Source organism: Gadus chalcogrammus, chromosome 14 (assembly GCF_026213295.1).
Source record: "Gadus chalcogrammus isolate NIFS_2021 chromosome 14, NIFS_Gcha_1.0, whole genome shotgun sequence".
NCBI lineage: Eukaryota > Metazoa > Chordata > Actinopteri > Gadiformes > Gadidae > Gadus > Gadus chalcogrammus.
Window position 1 is genome coordinate 28,770,762 of NC_079425.1, and position 24,115 is coordinate 28,794,876.

A 24,115-nucleotide genomic window follows, 5' to 3' on the forward strand; every position below is an offset into this window, starting at 1 on the left:
GGTACAGGAGTTCGCACACGTTGCATTGTTTACAGGCAAGGGTGGATTACCGCACGGGCACACCGGGCACATGCCCAGGGGCCCAAGGGCAGTGGGGGGCCATAAACCAGAGCTTCTGTGAAGTCGCTGTTAGTAACTTTTAATGTTGCATTGTCAAAGCAATGAGTAGAGAAGTACAAAAATTGAAGCGAAAACAGCAATAGTAGGGCTATTAATACTGAGTAAAAAAAAAAAAAGATCACTAGGGGGCACTATTTCAGTTAGTGAATTTGAGACTGGTCACGAACAAGGCACTGTGATTTAAACATGGAGCAACGGCGAACGGTTGTAACGTGAACTCTTAAGTGGAACCTTAATAGGTCCATGAGTGGAACAGCTAAGAGAAAAAAAAGAAATAAACAAGAGAAAATGTATTTGCAAGTCGTTTAGGCTATGCTTAACTTTATAATAGTTCCATGGTACGCAGCAGCAAGAAAGATACCCAGTCACAATACTCCCGTACCATCTGTTTGCATAATTTAATTAACAGCATGGGCTCCCGCTAGCTTAACATAGTATTACCGTTTACTCTTGCATTAACAAGAGCAGCGGAAATCTGCTCAATCGTCAATGTGGTCTGAGTGCCCGCCCCCTCCATGTGGACTGAGTGCCCGCCCCCTCCATGTGGGCGGAGTGCCGGCCCCCCTCCATGTGGACTGAGTGCCCGCCCCCTCCATGTGGGCTCCGTCTGCGGGCTGCAGTCAGGGGTACTTGTTAGAATTAGCAATAGTTTGGGTTAAAAGTCCTGTCCATTTTTTATCTATTTTCTTCTTCTTTTATTGTCTTTTCTTTTCAAATCTATACTCAGTTGTAAAAGTTATTGTGTTTATTGGACCTAAAAATAAATCTACCTGACTACACTTGTAGTAGGTTAACTCAATCGTTCGAGTCCTTTTCCCTGTCGACTCCTCGACACAGGCAAAGCAGAACGACACACGCTCTCCCAGCTGATCCCCTCACGGTAAGTGGCGCATAGTACAAGCAATGGTTGATTGTGACTGACGTGTATGGGGGTTGACAAGGCCAAAAGATACATCATCATTTCGTATTAACTATTATTATTTCGAGAGACTTTGGTCCAGCCAAACGGACGGGTCTGAATTCGTATTAGAGTAACTGTTATGAAGGGACTTAACAGAGTGACCTGGGTCGGACCGGATTAAGACTGAGCCGAGCCGGACCGAGCGCCTCCGTGAAACCGACGATTCACGGAGACAAGTGGGTCTCGACCTAGGTTGGTCCCGGGGAGCGTACGTGCGACACCCGGACTCACACACACACAAAACACCACCCGCGGAGCGGTGTGTGTGTGTGTGTGTGTGTGTGTGTGTCGTACGCTATTGTTCCTATGAATCACCGCGCGTGCGGTGCCCAACACTCGACATGGCGCCCAACGTGGGGCTGTAGCTAGTCAAACATACTAGGCAGTCCAGTGGACGAATCGCACGCCTAAAATAAAAAAGACCGTAACTAATCCACGGACTAGGCAGTCTTGGTCTTAATTTTCGATCATTGATATTAATAACTATAGTTGCATTATGATTGGTTGTGGTTATTGATTATTGCTTATGAGTGATCGATGATTGCAATCCTGTTGCGATTGTAATTTGATAGTGGTTTTTTCCCCATATTTGCGTCTTGTGAGGCTGTGACTAGACAACGGACTAGGCAGTCTTGGTTTTGAATTGCGAGAAAATTGATTGATGTTCATTGGCATTGATAGCTATGGTTGTTGTATTTGGTTGAAATTATTGATTATTGGTTGGCGATAGTCGATGGGTTTGATTATATTACAATTATCAAGTATTGGTTATTTCTGCTTATTAGCACGCCTAATAAATTATTGGGGTTAAAGGTACCATCTCACCTAAAAATAAAATAGTTGAATGAGATAGGTATTTGTGTTAAAAGTAACGTTACACCTTAATTTTATTTCTAGTCGATTTAATTTTCAAGTTAAACGGGTCCATTTTGACTTCAGAATTAAACAGAGTCCCGACTGGTCAGGAGAACCAGGCAGCCCTATCTAAATAGACTTAAAGGATAAATTAAGCTAGCCCCATAAAATAAAAATAAAAAATAAAATGAAAATAAATAAAATAATTTTATTAAAGGTAACATCTCACCTAAAAATAAAATAGTCTAATAGGATAGGTAATTGTGCTAAGAGTAACGTTCCACTTTCATTTTATTTTTATTCGATTTAGTTTTCAGGTTAAGCGGGTCCGACTGGTCTAAAAAGCCAGGCCGTTTTTGTCTTTGAAAATTGATCGGAGCCTACTGGTCTAAAAAGCCAGGTAATCGTATATATTATTGGACGAGGCCTGATCGGTTTGAAATACCGGCGACCTTATCTAAGTAATCGTTAAGGATAATTATTGGACGAGGCCTGTTTGGTTAGAAAAAAAACTGGCGACCTTATCTAAATAATCATCAAGGATAAAATAGGCTAGCCACCTAAAAGATATTAAAGCAGGTTAGTAAAGGAGTTATTTCTTTCTAAGGTAACATTCCACCGTAGCTTGCAGGTAACTAACGGAGTTATACTTCATAGAAATAATATTCCACCTGGTAAAAAAGGGTTTTTCCCCCCCTTATGGTGAATACAGCAGGTGGCTAAAAGGAGTTATATTTGTTGAGAGTGATATTCCACCTAGTTGTATAGGTCGGCAACGGAGTCATTTCTTAATAGAGCTTGTTTCCCACCTGTTATAGAGGGTTTTTCCCCTGGTTTCCCTCCCCCCTTTCGTGGATTAACGCAGGTTGGCAAAAGAAGTTATAAACTAATTTTCCACCTGCTAGAAAGGGTTTCTAGCCCCGCCCACCCCCCCCCCCCCTTTTGTGGATTAAAGCAGGTAGGCGAAGAAGTTATTTGTTGAGGTTGACGTTCCACCTTGTCGTAAGGTGGGTAACGGGGTTATTCTTAATAGAGCTAATTTTCCACCTGGTAGAGAGGGTCTTTCCCCCCCCCCCTTCATAGTAAATAGAACAGGTGGACGAAGGAGTTTAATTTGTTGAGGGTAATATTCCACCTAGTTATATAGGTTGTCAACGGAGTTATTCTTAATAGAGCTGATTTTCCGCCTGGCCAAGGGGGTCTCCCCTTCCCTTGTTTATGAAGGTTATTATTGAAGTTATATTTTGTCATGGAGTAATTTGGTTCTTGATAAAAGCTTTGTCCTAGGAAAAACGTTTTTCCCCTTTCCCCCCCCCCCCCTATAGTATAGTGCAGGTGTGGCAGAGGAGCTATATTTGTCGAGGGTAATATTCCACCTAGTTGTATAGGTTGGCAACGGAGTCATTCTCTGATATAGCATACTTTCGACCTGGTAAAAAAGGTAACCCCTCCCCCTATTAATGAAGGTTGGCAACGGAGTTATTTTTTTCATGGAGTAATTACATTTTTGATAAGAAATAATATTCCACCTAGTGATAAAATGGTTGGCCCCCTAAAGTATTGAAACAGGTTGGTGAGGGAGTTATATTTGTTGAGGGAAATATTCCACCTAGTTATATAGGTTGTCAACGGAGTTATACTTAATATAGCTTTTTTCCCACCTGGTAATAAAAGGGTTGCCCATTCCCTAGTTAGATAAAGCAGGTTGTCAACGGAGTTATTTCTCGTCATGAGTAATTTGATTTGTGATAAGAAATAATATTCCACCTGGTAAAACGGGTTAACCCCCGGAGCGTAAATAAGATTAAGTATAGTTAGTTTGATAAGAGAGTAATTCTAGTCAAAGATAAAAATCCATTAATAAAGAGGCAACCTGAGTTAAATAAATAAAAGTCCACTTAGAAGTTTCAATAAGAGAAAGTAAAATAAGTTATCTTATCTGAAAACAAAATCCCACCTAAATATAGATTAGGTTAAAAAAAGGAGGTAACCTGTGTTAAAAGTAAAAATTCCCCCTAAAATTTTCGATATAAAAAATAAAATAAATAAAAATAAAAACATGAGCAGAACGGCTGCCTCTGAGATAGGGGAGCGAGATGTCGAGATAGATACCCTGGAAGACGGGGAGATCTCGGGAGGATATGATGAGCCTCAGGGAGAACCTGGACATGAAGGACAGTGGAGAGCATCAACGCCACGCGCCCTTTCCCCGGTGCCCCCCCGAAGAAACTCCCAGGTGATAGAGAGACCTGGGTCCGTGGTACCAGGGCCATGGGCGCCCTCAGATTTCATAAGAGGACCATGGCAGGAGGGACAGGTGACCATATACCAGAGCGACCTGTGGAGCTGTCCTCTGCCCCGAGAACCAGGAGAAAAGGTTTACGTGTTGAATCCCACCAATCCAAATCTCATGATTCGCGTGCCGCTCGAGCACTGAGGGATAGATTCCCCACATTAACGGATAGATTTACTCAGGATCAAAGGCTAAATAACCGGCTACCATTCCACACCCCATCAGCCCACCTACAAACAAACAAGGAGCATGGACTGGTGGGAATAGTGCATTGCTGCTACCTCCCCAGGCAGGGGCACCAGACGGTCAAAGACCAACAGGCGGTGCTAGAGGAAGTGATGAACCTGGGAATACAGACGGTACTCGATATGGGAGAACCCCCCCCAATCAGGATTGTCCTGCCAGTGTTTGGAGGTGGTGGTTTCCAATATGAAACACATGCGTTTACCTTGGCCTTCCATAGACTGATCTGGGCAAACCCCACCATTCGCTTCACTTTGGTGACCCACTCGGTAGAAGAGTATGAAGAATTGACGGAACAGTTGACAGATCGAGTAACTCTCTACCAACCCCGGAATAGAGGGACCCCCCAAACCGAATTAATCTACGGGCCACAAAGAAGAGAGCCAACACAACCGGGGGCCCCACCGGCCCAGGGGACCCAGGTTTTTGACCAATACAGGCCCCCCGCATATAACTATGGGGGTTCGGAACTGGTGGGGCCACACCATCTGGCCTTCTGGGTTAACCCGGGACAGGACCATGCTCCAGTACTATATCCCACACTAATGGACATGGCCACCCCAGATCTAAATCCGGCTCCAATAATAGTACGGCCAATCCCAGTTAGGGGACTGATCAACCCTAACCGTGGAAGAGACCCCATGCATAGTCAGGTGCAGAGGGCTCATGACCTATACCCGGTACCAGACTATCGGTATCCCGAACCCCGCCGGCAACAAAGAGAAGAGAGTCACACACTCCCATCTCATAAACACCCAGAATGGTCCCACAGATCCCTGAAGGCACAAAAGGAGGAACCCCCTACCCGGAATCAAAATTCCACCAAGGAACAATCAAAGTCAACGAGCAAAGAAAGACCACAACCACCCTTCTTAGAAGAAGGACAGCGGAAATTAACAATACCATATATACTAATACTAATAAAACTAATAATAAATTAATGAGAATTTAATTGTTTTTGTTCATAAATTATTATTTTTGTGACTGAAGATTAAATATAATCATGGTATATACAATTTGGTAAAGTTTGATAAAAAAGCAGCGAAGATTGATAATACTAATAATGAATGTAAAAATGGAGTATTGAATGAAATTGCGGTGATAATACGGAGGGAATATTTGGACGTCGGAGGTATAAATTAGCAATTGTAGAAATGACTTGCGGTCATAAAAATCATTTATCTGGAAAAAGTTGTTATATGCGAACATGATGTATCTGCCTTGCCCCCCCCTCTCTCACGATCAGCCTCACCATGTTGTATGTTGCTCTGCTGTAAACCCGGGGGGACTGGGAGGAGCCTATCAATTTCGCTCCCGCTTTAATGGGAGGATGATGGGAACTAGTTCCACATTTTTTAGTTGAAGCGGATCGCGAAACAATAACTCTTGGACACACCTAAACCCTGTTTTTCAGATGGCAGGGGCGAGCAGATCACACGGCACCACCACCAAGTGGTCAGAGAGCCCCCTTTATGAGGGCCACATTCAGAGTTTAGAGAACTAAACTTCAACAGATACACATGTGACACCAGGAACATGTGTGAAGTGCAATACCAAATGTTTTCTCCCTGTATGGACAGGGTTGAAGAAAGATAAAAAATACAGCAAGGATGTAGCCAACCTGCAAGACCCAGAGGTTGTTAACGGCTATGTACACGGAGCAAAAGGTTCCCCAAGAGCAGGGATGGGCAACTTTCATGATAAAGAGGGCCACATTTTTTATCAGAACCATCGGAGGGCCACATGACTGCACACTTCAACTAAACGTGAGCTGAGAGAAGCTACATAATTTTGAATTTGGTAGATGATTTCCTGTATTCTGGTGCATTTTGGCGATGGCCACTACCTAAAAAATCGTCCAGAATCATAACCTATGTACGGTATGTTAATTGAACCAACATACATTAATTTCATGTTTTCCATGCTCAAACAGCCACATGAATGGTCAGTATTTTTATCAGTGCAAAGGGCTCACATACATCATCATTCAATGAAGTCAAAAAACTGAAAAACAGTGGCCCAACATTAAGTGCAACAACTCAATGAACTCAAACCCAACAAACAGTTGTAGTAGTTGTAGTGGCGACTTAAGTGGATCTTTAATGACTGATATCGCTTCTAAGCAAACTAGACGCATGGGTTTGCCTTTGAATTCTATGAATTCTTCTCATCTTTCTTGAACGAGTTTTCTGTAACTCGATCAATTATTATTATTATTATTATTATAATATATATACAGGGTTTTTTCTAAACAAGGGAACAGGGGCGCTGCGCCCCGATACTCCCGGCGTGCGCCATCCTACCGAAATGCCGACTGAACCTGTCAGACTTGGATCTGTACTTACATGCTGCTGTACAACATACACTATTTCTCAAAACGATCTTTTCTCCGCGAAAATATCCCAACACCACCACCTGACAATGTGTCTGATCCTCAAATAACTTATAATTACTCCAAAAATATTCCGATCCGAATTGGAGTTTCCCAGACCGAGTCGACATGCTAACGTTAAAGTTATTAGCAGCTAGCTAGCTAGCTACTATGTATTTGAATGGGTTTTTGGTCTAGGCGCTAAGATGCTAAGCAAGTATACAAGACCATTCCAGTTCTCTCTGCACAAAGCGGTTTCAATGAACGACAGAAATAGTGTTGATCAAGAGTTTTGCGAGAGCAAAACGAACAGTCAAACAGGGTTCCCTGTTAACAGGGAACCCGTAGCAGGGAACTAAATGGCAGCTGCACGGCCGAATTAGCCCAATAAAAGTGTAGTAACCCAGAGAACCAGCTACAACATAGTTTTCATCCAAACGAGCCGTCTTTAGCGAACGGTGAATTGCATTGGCTTCTACGAGCAGTCGGCTTTCAGCCGCGAGCTTAGGGACCGTCTGCAAAGTGCAAAACTGAATTGCATTGGCTTCTACGAGCAGTCGGCTTTCAGCCGCGAGCTTAGGGACCGTCTGCAAAGTGCAAAACTGAAAACGACAACAATAGTAACATTTCTATAGCGTCGCCATTATTGACTCTAGAGCCCCAAAACTTGTTCCATAGAGGCATGGCACAGGAGGTCTACCATGACTAACGCTACCCTGAACCACCTCCTCAGGATCAGTATTGAGGGGCCTGCAATTGATCAATTTGATTTTGACAAGGCAGTGAGCCGTTGGGGCAGTCTCAGGAACAGACGGCTGCTGTTGTGATTTGTCCTACTTAATAAAAGTTTAGCCAATATTTTTGAAATTTGTCGTGTTTATTTACAGGGTAAAGTTGTACAAGTCTACCAAAAGTTGATAGTATTTTAGTTTTTCAGGATGACCACAAGAGCTAGAATTTCTCTCTAAGATAGCCTCAGAATGTACCATTTAATCATTATTTTTTCAAAGGCTTCGCGCCGTGGAAGGGGGAGACCCCCCTTTCACACCATCCCCCGCCTCGGTCGCGTTGCTCCCTCGGCTTTGCGCAGGGGTCTGCTCCCTGCTACTTTTTTTTTCTAGAAAAACCCCTGATATATGTATTTATTTTTTTAATTTATTTTTTTTAATTATGTGCGGGCTGAGTTGGGCAGGGATGGGCCGCCAGTTGCCCATCCCTGCCCAAGAGGAACCACATGAACCTGCTGGGGGTCACTGCAGCTCCACATTGGTGGAGCTGCCCTGACAACAGCAGGTGACGTCACACAAAGCATAATATACACCATAGGAGGTTGGATTTGGCCATTAATAAAGACCCTACTGATATGGTGTGGTTACGGCTTGCTGGGCCTTTTATGCTTAGGGGTCATATACTATATGATCAAAATAGGCCTTGGGCAACTTGTAAGAAATTTTTGTAGCAAACAATCGTCCAATGTAAAGAAGCAGGAGGGGAGTAATGCGTGAAGTAGGCCGGCCTATACCACATGATTTTATTTTAACAAACAGACCAACACATATAGACTCACAAGAGACAAGAATCAAGCTGCAGCCAAGTCCTACAGATTCTACCTTCACTCCACACCGAGCCCAGACAGAAGCAAAACTTGAGCAGCCCGGAAATCCTGATAGAATATGGCAAGCAATATGACCTCGACACCAATGGAGGGAGCAAACTATTGCACCCCGGGAGAGTCCGAGATCACTGGCTTAACCCAGGTAATATTTCGAACCATATTCTATAGAGACATGTTTGCTATAGTTATGTACTCTATCATGGCCTGCTTCCACCTCTTAAAAGAAGGAAGGTTAATGGGAGGAGCATTAGCATTTCTATACCTACTTAAGGCCTATGCAGCTTTTTATTATACTGGAACAATCATTCCATCCCACAATATTATATTCCTATATCAGATGTACCTACCAGTCAAGCTAAGGGGATGGACTTGTGTGAATTTTCTAATGTATGTTGTCTCCGTACTAGGACATGCTATAGAATATTTAGGAGGGGAGAACAAGACACTCATTAATCTAGGAGTGGCTGTAAGCCTGGTTATTATCTACCTCACGTACTTAGACCAGCTCAATAGAAACTCCCAAGGCAGCCTACGGAAACAATGTGAGAAAATAGCTAGTCAGGTAGCAATAATAACCACAGCCTGTGTACTAAGCACGGTTGTTGAAATAGATCCGGCATGGGCTGTAATCTGTTATACTAATTATGTGGCGGAACGGGTGAAGAGTAACTAACATCTAGGGTCAGTGTCAAGAGGACTCTGACCAAAAAACTCCTTTCCCCTTTCCTATACTAATAAAAACTGTTAACTAATCACTGGCTTAACCCAGCCCATACAGCCAGATGGATCTCCGGAAACCCCCAGACCAGAGACAGGAGGAATGACTGAAAACAATAGCGGACCAGCTAGAGCTACGGCAGACACGGAGGTGGCTGGTATAGTAGAAGGCATGTCCAACGTTGTAATCACTTATTCTTTCGAAGAATGGCCCACATTAGGTGGGCCACAGATAACCCCCACGACAGTCTCGTTGTGGAAATACAAGACACGTCAAAGAACCGACAAGAAACACTTGTGTTACAGTGTGTGTATTCACACACACACATGTGGCGCTCGCACGGTCGAGTCTCATTGGCGGGCCAACGTCTCTGGGCGGGCCAGGCAGAGTAAGGGGAGGAGCTGAGATTCCTGATGACGTCATGAGCACAGACATTCCAAATCGGCGCGCTTGAGCCTCCGTTTTTTCAAAGGCGAGCAGAACAGCTAGTGCTAGTTTTACACCAAACGCAAGTTTTAGCCACTGGGGGACCATAGGCAGGCTAGGGGAACTCATATTTATGTTAGAAAACCTCCCAAAGTGAGATTTTCATGTCATGGGACCTTTAAAGACGATGTATTATTAATCTACGAGTCCCTCCTAAACCTTTACACTCGTAAAAGTCCCCACCAGCCCCCTCCAGGCCCAGTCTGACACCCCGTCCCCTCACTGGCCTTCCATCTCTCTCTCTCTCCAACCCCGTCTCTCTCCGCTTCTCCTCCTCCACTGTCTTAATGAACCCCCCACCACCAATCTTCCTCCAGCAAAACCTCCTCGTAAAGACCAACCCCCAGCCTCTCCCACGACACATCTCTCTCTCTCTGACGCTATTTTTAACAACGATAACTTCTATTTGTAGTTCCCCTTATCATCCAAGGATCTCATAGGGCTATCTGTGTACATATAAATGTACACACAGCATAGAGACAGAGTGTACTGAGAACACAAATTGCGGTTAAGTGGTAGCCTTATGCTATAAGGTACCACAGTTTTCAGCCGGACAGATAGAACTCAGAGAAGTTTCTGTAGTCGGCTGATCAGGGGCGGCCGGCCAATAGAGGGCGATAGGGCGCCGCCCTCCTTGAGTCAAAAAAACAAAGAAGAAGAATTAAGATAGCCTGTTTTCCTCTGAGCAGTTGTGTTCCATACCAACCGAGCGCTATGGGCGATTTCAGCCTGGCTGGAAATCGCCCCCAGCGCTCTCATTGACTTTCATGTAAAAGCTTTTTTTTTCAAACTGCAAGCCCAGCAATGCATTCTCTATAGGTTCCGGGAGTGCTTGCACTAACGTGATTCCGTCATATCATACGTACACTACAGTGAACGTCACGTGGTGCTTTTATGGCTTTTAATAGGTTCATCACGTTACGTGCCTGCGCCGCCGCCGCAGTCACATTCACGATCGTCATGGCGAATATTACAGCTCAGAGCAACTCCATAATTTCATTTAGAGAATTACCATTTAGTCGTCGAAGCAATCGGGAAAAATTGTCTGTTAAAGAATTAGGACCACCCCGACCAAATTTAAATATAAAACAAATATCAAAGAAAGGAGGCAAGTCGTACACCAGGGGATTTTCGCGGTGCTGGTACGAGAGGAAAAACTGGCTAGCAGGATGCAAGGTAGCCAACGGACTCTTCTGCTACCCCTGCGTCCTCATCCACCCTGATGGCTGCACCACGGAAACACCTTGGACTACGACTTTCACAGATATGCATCATCTGTCCGAAAAAAATTAAAAGCATGAAACATCGAGGATCCACATGGACAGCTGCTTAAAACTGTCGGCGTTTGGGAGCGTCAACATCAGAGATGGAAATTAACTTTTTTGCCCACCAGCCACTCATCTTTTTTACCAGCCACTTTTTATACGCTATATATTTTTTAATATATGCGTACATTTTAAACAATATAATGGTAACAATAGATAAGAAAAATGTTTTTCATACACATCAGTTGGTGTTACGATGACAAGTTTGGGGATAATTCATCTATACAAAGTATTTTCATTAAAAAACGAATTGACATATTAATAATAAAACAACATGCATGGCTACACCATCATAAGTCAATAGGAACATTTGTTTTTTTGTATTTACATGTGACTGCATACAAATGTGTCCACACAGACATGGTAACTAACGTATGATAGTAAGCATTATATGCCCTTAACACTAATATTCAGAAGAAAATATGTGTGGCATTCAGTCCAATGCTGAAAATATATCTGTGGCATTCAGTAGGCCAATGCTGTGGTAAAGTGTGTAAAGTATGACCAAGTGTTTCTTTCTGTTCAATAGATAGAACTTTATCAGTCCCCTGTAGGAGAAATTTGTTAATGTTTGTCCCTATAAAACAATAATGGTAAAATAATAAATACAAAACACGACGGTAACTGAGTAGGTCAAACCGTCCAATCTGAAGGCTCTACTTAACCACTCCCCCTACTCACTTCCACCAATGCGAAGCGAACAGAACTGAGTAGGGGAGGGCGTAGCCTAACTAGGTTGTGAACGACCCAGAGAAACCCAACTCAAATTAAATGTGAACATATATGAGGCTTTAATAAAATCCCGGACGATTTTGAAATTCCGACACGTCTGGCAGTGGTTACCCTACGTGTGGTGTGTGAGCATGTGCATGGGTTGAATTGCGTGTGTCTCACGCCGAACGCATGAGACTTGAGAGCCCTGTTACGCTGCTACAAGGAGACCTGTTTGAGCAGTACTGCCATATGTTCCCTGATGAGGCTCTGAACACCACTGCCAAGGCATACCCCATGCTGAATAAGGCGAAGCTCAAGACTGAACTGTCCCTTATCTACGAGAGTCCAGATTTCAAAGGCTGCAGTGGTGCATTGGCACTCTACCAGGTTCTACAGAGGAACAACCTCCATGAGACCCTATCTGAGACTGTGGCTCTGTTGAACATCCTCATAACCACTCCCATGACAACTGCTGAAGCTGAAAGGTGTTTCTCGACCTTAAAGAGAATCAAGACATTCCTGCGAAACTCAATGGGACAGGATCGTCTCAATGCTGTGGCCATGCTTTCCATGGAGAGGGAACTAGTCAGGAACATGCCTGATTTTAATGAGAGGGTCATTGATCACTTTGCTGCTTTGAAAGAGAGACGAGCAAAATTTCAATACAAGTGAGAAATGTTGTTTTAATGTTGTTGTGTTGTTGCACTACTCAAATGTTGAATTGGAAATAGCTGTATTAATTGCATATCATTAGCCAATTTTTTTGTTTGCTTTGTAATGTACATGTGTCTTATGGGTAAATTCTTGTTAAATAGCAGCCAATGTTTTGATTAGCACCTTGGATCATTCTTGTTTTAGGAATACTGTAAATATTGCAATGAGTAGGCTATGCCACTAGTTTTTATATATGCTGTCTTCAAGTTGTAAACATGTAATGAGAACTGTAAATATTATAATTACTAGGCTATGCTAACATCTATTTTTTTGTTTAATCAGAACACAACTGCTGCACTTAAAATAAATGATATCAGACGGAGAAAGAGTATTGTGATTTATTGTAAAGCAGTCTCTTTTAACTTTCAGAGGTATTTAAGGAGGCAAAATGGTAGATGAAAATGTACCTTTAGATGACCACAGTGGGATAGTTCATTCATCAGCCAAAAGCATGTTAACATTCATTATGAACTTGATTTAGCTGTATCAAAAAAATCATATAGAACATGCAGTCAATGTCTGATGTTGCCATTTAGCTGTTTGATGAGGTAAGCAGAAAATCTGATTGTACCGTGGATCTTAGCCATCATCGCAACAATTGCCCCCCCTGGCTGGCTGGCTGGCTGGCTGGCTGGCTGGCTGGCTGGCTGGCTGGCTGGCTGGCTGGCTGGCTGGCTGGCTGGCTGGCTGGCTGGCTGGCTGGTGTAGTTGCAATTTTTGTTAACGACTTATCTAATTTACTTCAACTAGCTATGAGCAATAGAAATCGGGGAGTCCGGAAAAAGTAATGACAAAGACTTTATTGTTACCCACAAAATAGGTACAACAGAGCCGAGCATGTGATTTTGCAAAAGACACACTGACTGGGGCTCCGATCCCAGTCCCTCTTATCCACCTCAACCGAGCTGTCATGCATGTTATTCGACCGTCCTGGTATATGTTCAAAATGGCCTTACACGGTATGGAAAGTTAGCCTTACATTCCCTTACGTATGTGCTCATCTCCTGTAGTTAATGTAAATAATGGGAGGATGTCCGTAGCCTGGGCCCCAAAGTCTTTGGCGCCTTATTAGGCCATTGCTCTGGGTCCAGAGGTGGTTTCTCTACTTTTCCACCATTAATGTTTATGCCTTGGTATATAGGCCTGATAATACTCATAGTTAATACAAAAGTAATGGTTAATTTCTCCCACACTGGCTGGCTGGCTGGCTGGCTGGCTGGCTGGCTGGCTGGCTGGCTGGCTGGCTGTTTAAAACCAACGATAACTTCTGTTTGTAGTTCCCCTTTTCATCCGAGGATCACATAGGACTATCTGTGTATATATACATGTACACACAGCGCAGAGAAAGAGTGTACTGAGAGCACAAAATGCGGTTAAGTGGTAGCCTTATGCCATAAGGTACCCCAGTTTTCAGCCGGACAGATAGAACTCAGAGAAGTTTCTGTAGTTGGCTGATACGTATGTAGTTTGCCCCTCCGCCATATTTGTAGTTCTTGGTAGTGCCCCCTACTCGTTAAAACGAGATTATTTGCAATTACATCTCAACATCTCCAACTGCACCACAAGAATATAACTATTATAAGTCCCAACTGGACAACCCCCTGCTTTCCAAGTAGCCGATCTACTGTTTTCCCCCCATCCAGCTCAAGAATCCCCTTAATTGTCTGCCCCCACCAGACGAGACCAAATTTGCCTTGCAACAATAGGGTAACGCATTAAACAGCCGTTCAAAACCCCTCATGACTTTAACATTCATACTGAATCACAGGGATCTAATATATTTCTATACACCCCCTATGCCACATCAACTTCATAGACAAAGACCTATTGATTTCCCTGCAGATCACACAGCCCAGCAACTTAAAGAGGGACACACCTAGGATGTACCTTCAAACGCTCTCTAAGATACACTCCCATATTCATATTACTGAAAGAAGGAGGCTAAACCCCTTCCTATTGTCAGTTAAATTGAAGTCTTATCTTATTGTTCTTTCTCCCCCTTGCCCCCTCCCACCCCTAACACCTGGTAATGTGTTGGAAACAGAATGTAAATTTAGTATATTTGTTTGTATATTGGAGGGTCTGTGTGTCTGGGTGCTGAAATACAGGGAGCCAGTCCCTTGTTAATATCGCAGACACAAGTATTTGTGTAGGTTGTAATCCATGTTTTTTGATTCACCAACATTAATAGTTTAAACGATCTATAAATGTCTTGCATTTGTACTAAATTTGTTCTCTTTTCTCGTCAGGCCTTTGCAACCCGAGCAGTAATGGATTCCCGACATTCATCATTTTAATTGTTTACATTACTACAAATATTCTCTTTTCTAATCAGGGAGTGGCAACACAACAATCCCCTTTTTTTGTTGCCCACGATCATCATTTTACTTCTGTGCATTAATCTTAATTCGCTTTTCTCTTTAGGAGGTGGCAACACAAGCATTATAGTTGCCAACACTCATCTTTTTACTTCTGTGCATTAATCTTAATTCTCTTTTCTCTTTAGGAGGTGGCAACACAAGCATCATAGTTGCCAAACACTCATCTTTTTACTTCTCTGCATTGATCTTAATTCTCTCTCTCTCCAGAAAATGGCAGTATAAGAACAAATGCCAAACACTGACAGTAATTATTTTTTTCAGGTTGCTGAGCCCTTCTGTCTATTCAACATGCGTTTTGTGTAGCAAGACAGGTAGAGAACCAGGCTGGTTCAAAGAGACACGGGGTTCAACTGCTAGAATAATATGTCTAATTAATAAATGGTGCACATGGTTTTAAACGGTGCCCAAGGAGGGAGTTAGCTCAACTGCTGTAGACACAATTACAATACGTTTTTTGCGAATATTAAAGGTACATGGATTAAATTCTGCTATAATCAGCTACTACATACGAATAAACTGAATAACACTGCGTGAGATGTTCAAAGGTCAACTATTGCTTCCATTGGAGCGATTGCAATAGATATAATATCGTACCACCAATATGCATGCATTATCTTGAATTCAACAATTAGGAAAACCGGATTCCAGAACCGAAAGAAGTCCTACAAATGACACCAACCCAGGGGTCTTACATCAACCAGATCCCTGTACGACAGTTACACGGTGATCTTAAAATAGGAATAATTATCTAGACTCCACATCATGAACGGTTATCCTTTAAAGTTGTCCATAGCATGCATACCGCTCGTCCACAGAAGTCCGGGGATTATCCAGGCCTGGGGATTCTTAGAAGAGTTCTGGGATAACCTGCCTCGTAGGAGAGCAGAAGAGTCCCCCCCAAATAGAGGATTCTGAGGACGAGCAGTAGAAATGTATAGTTCAACAGACCTGACGAGGTCCAGAGTACCAAAATAAGAAAGAATAAAATATATATTTCCTTACAAATTATGAAAATGACATTTCAATAAAAGTCTTCACGTAATCTAAGGTTAATAATTGGCAATATTTACATAAATAACATAAGTAGAATAAAATGTAATCCATAATTCATCCTAATTGTGATTGACAATATACGTGTTACGTTTTTCATTACAAAACGGGCTATGTAGACAGTGGATATTCGATTATTATAATATATCACAACCAGTTTAATGGTCAACCAATACGCACAGCCATAACATAACCCCGACTGTCCCCGACTGACAACGTTCCAGTAACAACAGAAGTATGAAGCCTAATATTGAAATGCAGATTTTTAATATTAAGATATTTTGTTAATGTTCAATTTAAGTTGAGATGTTTGTGTTTTCCCATGTGGAATTGTCACCCTGTTATTCTGCAGGGTCGTTCAAAATCCTTTGAGGTTAGTGGAAATCAGTTCTCACTCTGTTCCTTTGTTATCCTGTGTTGGTTTGGGACTGTTATCCTTGATCCCCAGTGAAGCGCAGAGACGCAAGTGATAAGGAACGGCCAACCCCATATTTATGACATCTTAAGGAATGATGACTTAGATGACCATATGGTTAACAAAGGCTTTTGGTTTGTTGTGAGGCAGCTGCCCTCAACAACGCTTCTGAATGTGTAAGAACTCCTGGCCACTCAGCGGACCTATCTGCGGACCCTTTAGAGAATGAAGGGCTCCGCAGGGAGAGATCCCATCTGAGGACTCGGATTGTTAAATAATATGCTTATTTTTAGGTCTGTTGATGCATATTATGATGCATCTTCGTTCGTGCTTTTCTTACGAATGTGTATATAAAGATAAAAATAAAATGAAAATAAAAATAAGTAAAAATATAAAATGAAAACAAATGGTGGATACAGATACCATGTGTGAATGTCCTCTCGTGTGTGTCAGAGCCACCAAGATAATGGAGGTTACTCGACTGTTACATACACGAGGGAATATTGAATGCATACCACGTATAAAACTATAACATAATTGGAAAATAATTCAATATAATTGACTTACAATAACATTGGTTTCAACCGATAACTTCTGAATTTTTCTTTTAGGTTCAGTTTTTGTTTTGTTCATAGAATATCACCCTATATTTAATACCCAGATGTGCATAATTGTTGTGAGTTCGGATGACTCTTATTCTACCTAGTTTAGCAATTTAATTGACCTGGCTCAGAATTCCCCCGTAGACTTGGTGTCAGACGTTGGATTGTGGCACTCCTTGGGAGCCTCCAAGCCCACGTCGACTAACTGATCGTTCCTGCGGGTTCTGGAGTGGTGACGGTGGAGCTCATGGGGAGGCTCCGGGAGAGTTCGCAATCACGTGCTCCTTCGGGGAGGATTCAAGTGGGTCAGGATTAAAAGGTTGCATTAATGTATCGATTTGATGTTGACCAACAAAAAACTAGATAATTATAATAATAAATGCTGTTCATGCTGTTCCTCAACATACTAAGCCCGTAATGTATTGCACTTATGTTGATGAATCCGATTGGGTGGTAAACCGAATATCCGGCGAATATCAAACCGGAGGCTAACTTGCACCTGTTGAGGTGGCATGCTCCGGTAGAGCTGCTCTTTAGCATCGCGCTAACCGGGGCTAACAGAGCCTGTCTCTTCCCATCCTATTAACTGTACTTATGGGAGAGACCCCGATTAAATCCGGATATTTTAATAAATTGGGTGCTATAGGTTTTAAACAACATGTCCGAGTTATTTGAATGACAGAAGCTCCGCTAGCTCGATGCTAAAGGGCTAACCGGAGCTGACTGCCTGTCCCCTCCCGTCCTATTAACTGTATTTATGGCTATGCCTTTTTCTCTTTTCAATATGACCAAACACAATGGCCAGAGGACCAGCATCCTTTCTTAACTGATAAACAAAATAATCCTTGACTTCTACATGTTCTAGAAATGTTAATTAATTGACAGTCCTAATGTTTATTTTCTTGTCTTCTGATTCTTGAAGGGGAGATTTGGAAGTACCTGGTCAGGTCTTGGCCAGCCTTCAAATCCCAGATGTGGAGACTGCAGGGATACCTCACAGAGAAGACACTAAAGAGTCATCTCTCATTCATCGAGTGGACTCATTGGTTTGCGAATGACCACGAAGATGCTCCCATAGGCAGATTGCTGCATGGCATTCACCACTTATTCAAATTGTAGAGGTTGAAGCAGTCTTCCTTGTGGTCACTTGCCATAACACTGTCATGTGTTTTATGAAAACACCATCAGTAACATTTAAATTGAGTTGATGTGGACGGCTCTTTTGTTTGTCCGATTTCTTCAGTGTTCAGTGCCTGTTTGTGAGATATGCATTGTTTGAAAGATAAGCCTTTGATTTTGTTTAATTTTAATACGTCTTTCATCAACAGTGGTTTGGGGTTTTATAACAACAATTAAAATGCTTAACTACTGGTGAACGATGTTGCAGAACATATATGGTTTGTGTTGATTGCATGGAAAAGGGAATAACCAGTTACAACTTGTATGGTAAGAGCCTGGTAATACCATGGAAACAAACGAGGCTTCCTTTTACTGTACAGTTTCAGCTTAATTACTGGGTAAATTGTCGTGTTTTACTTGGTAACGTCGCAGAACGTACATGGTACAAGTTTGTGTTGACTGCATGGAAAAGGGAATAATGTATTACAAATTATATGGTAAGAGCCTGGTAATACCATGGAAACAAACGAGGCTTCCTTTTACTGTACAGTTTCAGCTTAATTACTGGGTAAATTGTCGTGTTTTACTTGGTAACGTCGCAGAACGTACATGGTACAAGTTTGTGTTGACTGCATGGAAAAGGGAATAATGTATTACAAATTATATGGTAAGAACCTGGTAATACCATGGTAACAAACGAGGCTTCCTTTTACAGTACAGTTTCAGCTTACTTACTGGGTAAATTGTCGTGTTTTACTTGGTAACGTCGCAGAACGTACATGGTACAAGTTTGTGTTGACTGCATGGACAATGGAATGTATCTATTATAAATGATATGGTAAGAACCTGGTAATACCATGGAAACAAACGGCTTTGTACCCAGTATTTAAGAAGATGTACCATGACACCAGAGGAAAACTTCCTGCAGAGGTTGTTACCAGGTAAGTAATTCCATAGTGGTAAACTGAATAAACCCTTTCTAAATGGGTGTAGCTATGAATAATAACTAAGAAAAAGTATTTTATTGGAAAGTACTATGCTAATTTCTAGATACATCATTAAATTTGGGCTGTTACCAACATAAACCTTGGATAATAGGTGTTTCTAAGAATTGGTTGCCTAATTTCCTAGGAAGTACACAATATCGGAGTTATTACCAACCTAAAACAGTTACAACTACACGCTACTTAGTTGAGTTGATGGGCAATAGTGGAGGTTTTACTTGGTACATCAGCTGTAATTCCTCTGTATTTACCTTCTTATTACCAGTGGTAATTACCCAGTAATACACTATGATTTACCGGGTAACTACCTCTGTATTTACCTTCTAATTACCCAGTAATACACTATGATTTACCGGGTAACTACCTCTGTATTTACCTTCTTATTACCAGTGGTAATTACCCAGTAATACACTATAATTTACCATGTATGTACCGGGTAAATACCTAGTAATTAGGGGACTGTAAAAGGAAGGGTTACCGAAATGTTGATATCTCTGTCAATTTCAATGCAAACGTGTTACTAAGCTCACCACAGGGTTATAGGGCCATTACTCCACCATTTGGAAGTAGTTTTGAGCAAAATCAACAATGTAAGGTCAAAAACACATTGTTGGCCAAAAAGTGATTCTAGCGCTCTGAAAAGCATTTTGCGCTCATAAAAATAAGACATGTTGATATCTCTGTCAATTTCAATGCAAACGTGTTACTAAGCTCACCACAGGGTTATAGGGCCATTACTCCACCATTTGGAAGTAGTTTTGAGCAAAATCAACAATGTAAGGTCAAAAACACATTGTTGGCCAAAAAGTGATTCTAGCGCTCTGAAAAGCATTTTGCGCTCATAAAAACAAGAAATGTTGATATCTCTGTCAATTTCAATGCAAACGTGTTACTAAGCTCACCACAGGGTTATAGGGCCATTACTCCACCATTTGGAAGTAGTTTTGAGCAAAATCAACAATGTAAGGTCAAAAACACATTGTTGGCCAAAAAGTGATTCTAGCGCTCTGAAAAGCATTTTGCGCTCATAAAAATAAGACATGTTGATATCTCTGTCAATTTCAATGCAAACGTGTTACTACGCTTACCAAAGGGTTGAAGGGCCAAACTCCACCATTTGGAAGTGATCAAAAAGTGATTCTAACGCTCTGAAAAGCATTTTGCGCTCATAAACAAGAAATGTTGATATCTCTGTCAATTTCAATGCAAACGTGTTACTAAGCTCACCGTAGCGTTATAGGGCCAACTCCACCATTTGGAAGTGATCAAAAAGTGATTCTAACGCTCTGAAAAGCATTTTGCGCTCATAAACAAGAAATGTTGATATCTCTGTCAATTTCAATGCAAACGTGTTACTAAGCTCACCACAGGGTTATAGGGCCATTACTCCACCATTTGGAAGTAGTTTTGAGCAAAATCAACAATGTAAGGTCAAAAACACATTGTTGGCCAAAAAGTGATTCTAGCGCTCTGAAAAGCATTTTGCGCTCATAAAAATAAGACATGTTGATATCTCTGTCAATTTCAATGCAAACGTGTTACTAAGCTTACCAAAGGGTTGAAGGGCCAAACTCCACCATTTGGAAGTGATCAAAAAGTGATTCTAACGCTCTGAAAAGCATTTTGCGCTCATAAACAAGAAATGTTGATATCTCTGTCAATTTCAATGCAAACGTGTTACTAAGCTCACCGTAGCGTTATAGGGCCAACTCCACTATTTGGAAGTGATCAAAAAGTGATTCTAACGCTCTGAAAAGCATTTTGCGCTCATAAACAAGAAATGTTGATATCTCTGTCAATTTCAATGCAAACGTGTTACTAAGCTCACCACAGGGTTATAGGGCCATTACTCCACCATTTGGAAGTAGTTTTGAGCAAAATCAACAATGTAAGGTCAAAAACACATTGTTGGCCAAAAAGTGATTCTAGCGCTCTGAAAAGCATTTTGCGCTCATAAAAACAAGAAATGTTGATATCTCTGTCAATTTCAATGCAAACGTGTTACTAAGCTCACCATAGGGTTATAGGGCCAACTCCACCATTTGGAAGTGATCAAAAAGTGATTCTTACGCTCTGAAAAGCATTTTGCGCTCATAAAAACAAGAAATGTTGATATCTCTGTCAATTTCAATGCAAACGTGTTACTAAGCTCACCAAAGGGCTATAGGGCCATACTCCACCATTTAGAAGTAGTTTTGAGCAAAATCAACATTGTGAAGTCAAAAACACATTGTTGGTCAAAAAGTGATTATTACGCTCTGAAAAGCATTTTGCGCTCATAAAAACAAGAAATGTTGATATCTCTGTCAATTTCAATGCAAACGTGTTACTTAGCTCACCAAAGGGTTATAGGGCCATACTCCACCATTTGTAAGTGATCAAAAAGTGATTCTAACGCTCTGAAAAGCATTTTGCGCTCATAAACAAGAAATGTTGATATCTCTGTCAATTTCAATGCAAACGTGTTACTAAGTTCACCATAGGGTTATAGGGCCAACTCCACCATTTGGAAGTGATCAAAAAGTGATTCTAACGCTCTGAAAAGCATTTTGCGCTCATAAACAAGAAATGTTGATATCTCTGTCAATTTCAATGCAAACGTGTTACTAAGTTCACCATAGGGTTATAGGGCCAACTCCACCATTTGGAAGTGATCAAAAAGTGATTCTAACGCTCTGAAAAGCATTTTGCGATCATAAAAACAAGAAATATTGATATCTCTTTCAATTTCAATGCAAACGTGTTACTAAGCTCACCAAAGGGCTATAGGGCCATACTCCACCATTTGGAAGTAGTTTTGAGCAAAATCAACAATGTAAAGTCAAAAACACATTGTTGGTCAAAAAGTGATTATTACGCTCTGAAAAGCATTTTGCGCTCATAAAAACAAGAAATGTTGATAACTCTGTCAATTTCAATGCAAACATGTTACTAAGCTCACCATCGGGTTATAGGGCCAACTCCACCATTTGGAAGTGATCAAAAAGTGATTCTAACGCTCTGAAAAGCATTTTGCAATCATAAAAACAAGAAATGTTGATATCTCTTTCAATTTCAATGCAAACGTGTTACTAAGCTCACCAAAGGGCTATAGGGCCATACTCCACCATTTGGAAGTAGTTTTGAGCAAAATCAACAATGTAAAGTCAAAAACACATTGTTGGTCAAAAAGTGATTATTACGCTCTGAAAAGCATTTTGCGCTCATAAAAACAAGAAATGTTGATATCTCTGTCAATTTCAATGCAAACATGTTACTAAGCTCACCATCGGGTTATAGGGCCAACTCCACCATTTGGAAGTGATCAAAAAGTGATTCTAACGCTCTGAAAAGCATTTTGCAATCATAAAAACAAGAAATGTTGATATCTCTTTCAATTTCAATGCAAACGTGTTACTAAGCTCACCAAAGGGCTATAGGGCCATACTCCACCATTTGGAAGTAGTTTTGAGCAAAATCAACAATGTAAAGTCAAAAACACATTGTTGGTCAAAAAGTGATTATTACGCTCTGAAAAGCATTTTGCGCTCATAAAAACAAGAAATGTTGATATCTCTGTCAATTTCAATGCAAACGTGTTACTAAGCTCACCATAGGGTTATAGGGCCAACTCCACCATTTGGAAGTGATCAAAAAGTGATTCTAACGCTCTGAAAAGCATTTTGCGATCATAAAAACAAGAAATGTTGATATCTCTTTCAATTTCAATGCAAACGTGTTACTAAGCTCACCAAAGGGCTATAGGGCCATACTCCACCATTTGGAAGTAGTTTTGAGCAAAATCAACAATGTAAAGTCAAAAACACATTGTTGGTCAAAAAGTGATTATTACGCTCTGAAAAGCATTTTGCCCTCATAAAAACAAGAAATGTTGATATCTCTGTCAATTTCAATGCAAACGTGTTACTAAGCTCACCATAGGGTTATAGGGCCAACTCCACCATTTGGAAGTGATCAAAAAGTGATTCTAACGCTCTGAAAAGCATTTTGCGATCATAAAAACAAGAAATGTTGATATCTCTTTCAATTTCAATGCAAACGTGTTACTAAGCTCACCAAAGGGCTATAGGGCCATACTCCACCATTTAGAAGTAGTTTTGAGCAAAATCAACATTGTGAAGTCAAAAACACATTGTTGGTCAAAAAGTGATTATTACGCTCTGAAAAGCATTTTGCGCTCATAAAAACAAGAAATGTTGATATCTCTGTCAATTTCAATGCAAACGTGTTACTTAGCTCACCAAAGGGTTATAGGGCCATTCACCACCATTTGTAAGTGATCAAAAAGTGATTCTAACGCTCTGAAAAGCATTTTGCGCTCATAAACAAGAAATGTTGATATCTCTGTCAATTTCAATGCAAACGTGTTACTAAGTTCACCATAGGGTTATAGGGCCAACTCCACCATTTGGAAGTGATCAAAAAGTGATTCTAACGCTCTGAAAAGCATTTTGCGCTCATAAACAAGAAATGTTGATATCTCTGTCAATTTCAATGCAAACGTGTTACTAAGTTCACCATAGGGTTATAGGGCCAACTCCACCATTTGGAAGTGATCAAAAAGTGATTCTAACGCTCTGAAAAGCATTTTGCGCTCATAAAAACAAGAAATGTTGATATCTCTGTCAATTTCAATGCAAACGTGTTACTAAGTTCACCATAGGGTTATAGGGCCAACTCCACCATTTGGAAGTGATCAAAAAGTGATTCTAACGCTCTGAAAAGCATTTTGCGATCATAAAAACAAGAAATGTTGATATCTCTTTCAATTTCAATGCAAACGTGTTACTAAGCTCACCAAAGGGCTATAGGGCCATACTCCACCATTTGGAAGTAGTTTTGAGCAAAATCAACATTGTAAAGTCAAAAACACATTGTTGGTCAAAAAGTGATTATTACGCTCTGAAAAGCATTTTGCGCTCATAAAAACAAGGAATGTTGATATCTCTGTCAATTTCAATGCAAACGTGTTACTAAGTTCACCATAGGGTTATAGGGCCAACTCCACCATTTGGAAGTGATCAAAAAGTGATTCTAACGCTCTGAAAAGCATTTTGCGATCATAAAAACAAGAAATGTTGATATCTCTGTCAATTTAAATGCAAACGTGTTACTAAGCTTACCAAAGG

General features: G+C 41.2%; 1 protein-coding gene and 1 long non-coding RNA gene across 2 annotated transcripts; both read left to right on the top strand.

Annotated features, from left to right (window-relative positions):
* Nucleotides 1-731: 731 nt before the first annotated feature.
* LOC130403504 (uncharacterized) lies at nucleotides 732-19,026 on the top strand. Its single transcript, XR_008904103.1, has 2 exons — nucleotides 732-1,000; nucleotides 17,786-19,026. It is a non-coding gene; the product is annotated as an uncharacterized LOC130403504 (long non-coding RNA).
* On the top strand, nucleotides 2,912-10,016 carry LOC130403503 (uncharacterized). Its single transcript, XM_056607887.1, has 2 exons — nucleotides 2,912-8,600; nucleotides 9,228-10,016. The coding sequence occupies exon 1, from the start codon at nucleotides 4,208-4,210 to the stop codon at nucleotides 5,411-5,413; it is 1,206 nt and encodes a 401-aa protein (XP_056463862.1). The 5' UTR covers nucleotides 2,912-4,207; the 3' UTR covers nucleotides 5,414-8,600; nucleotides 9,228-10,016.
* Nucleotides 19,027-24,115: the final 5,089 nt, after the last annotated feature.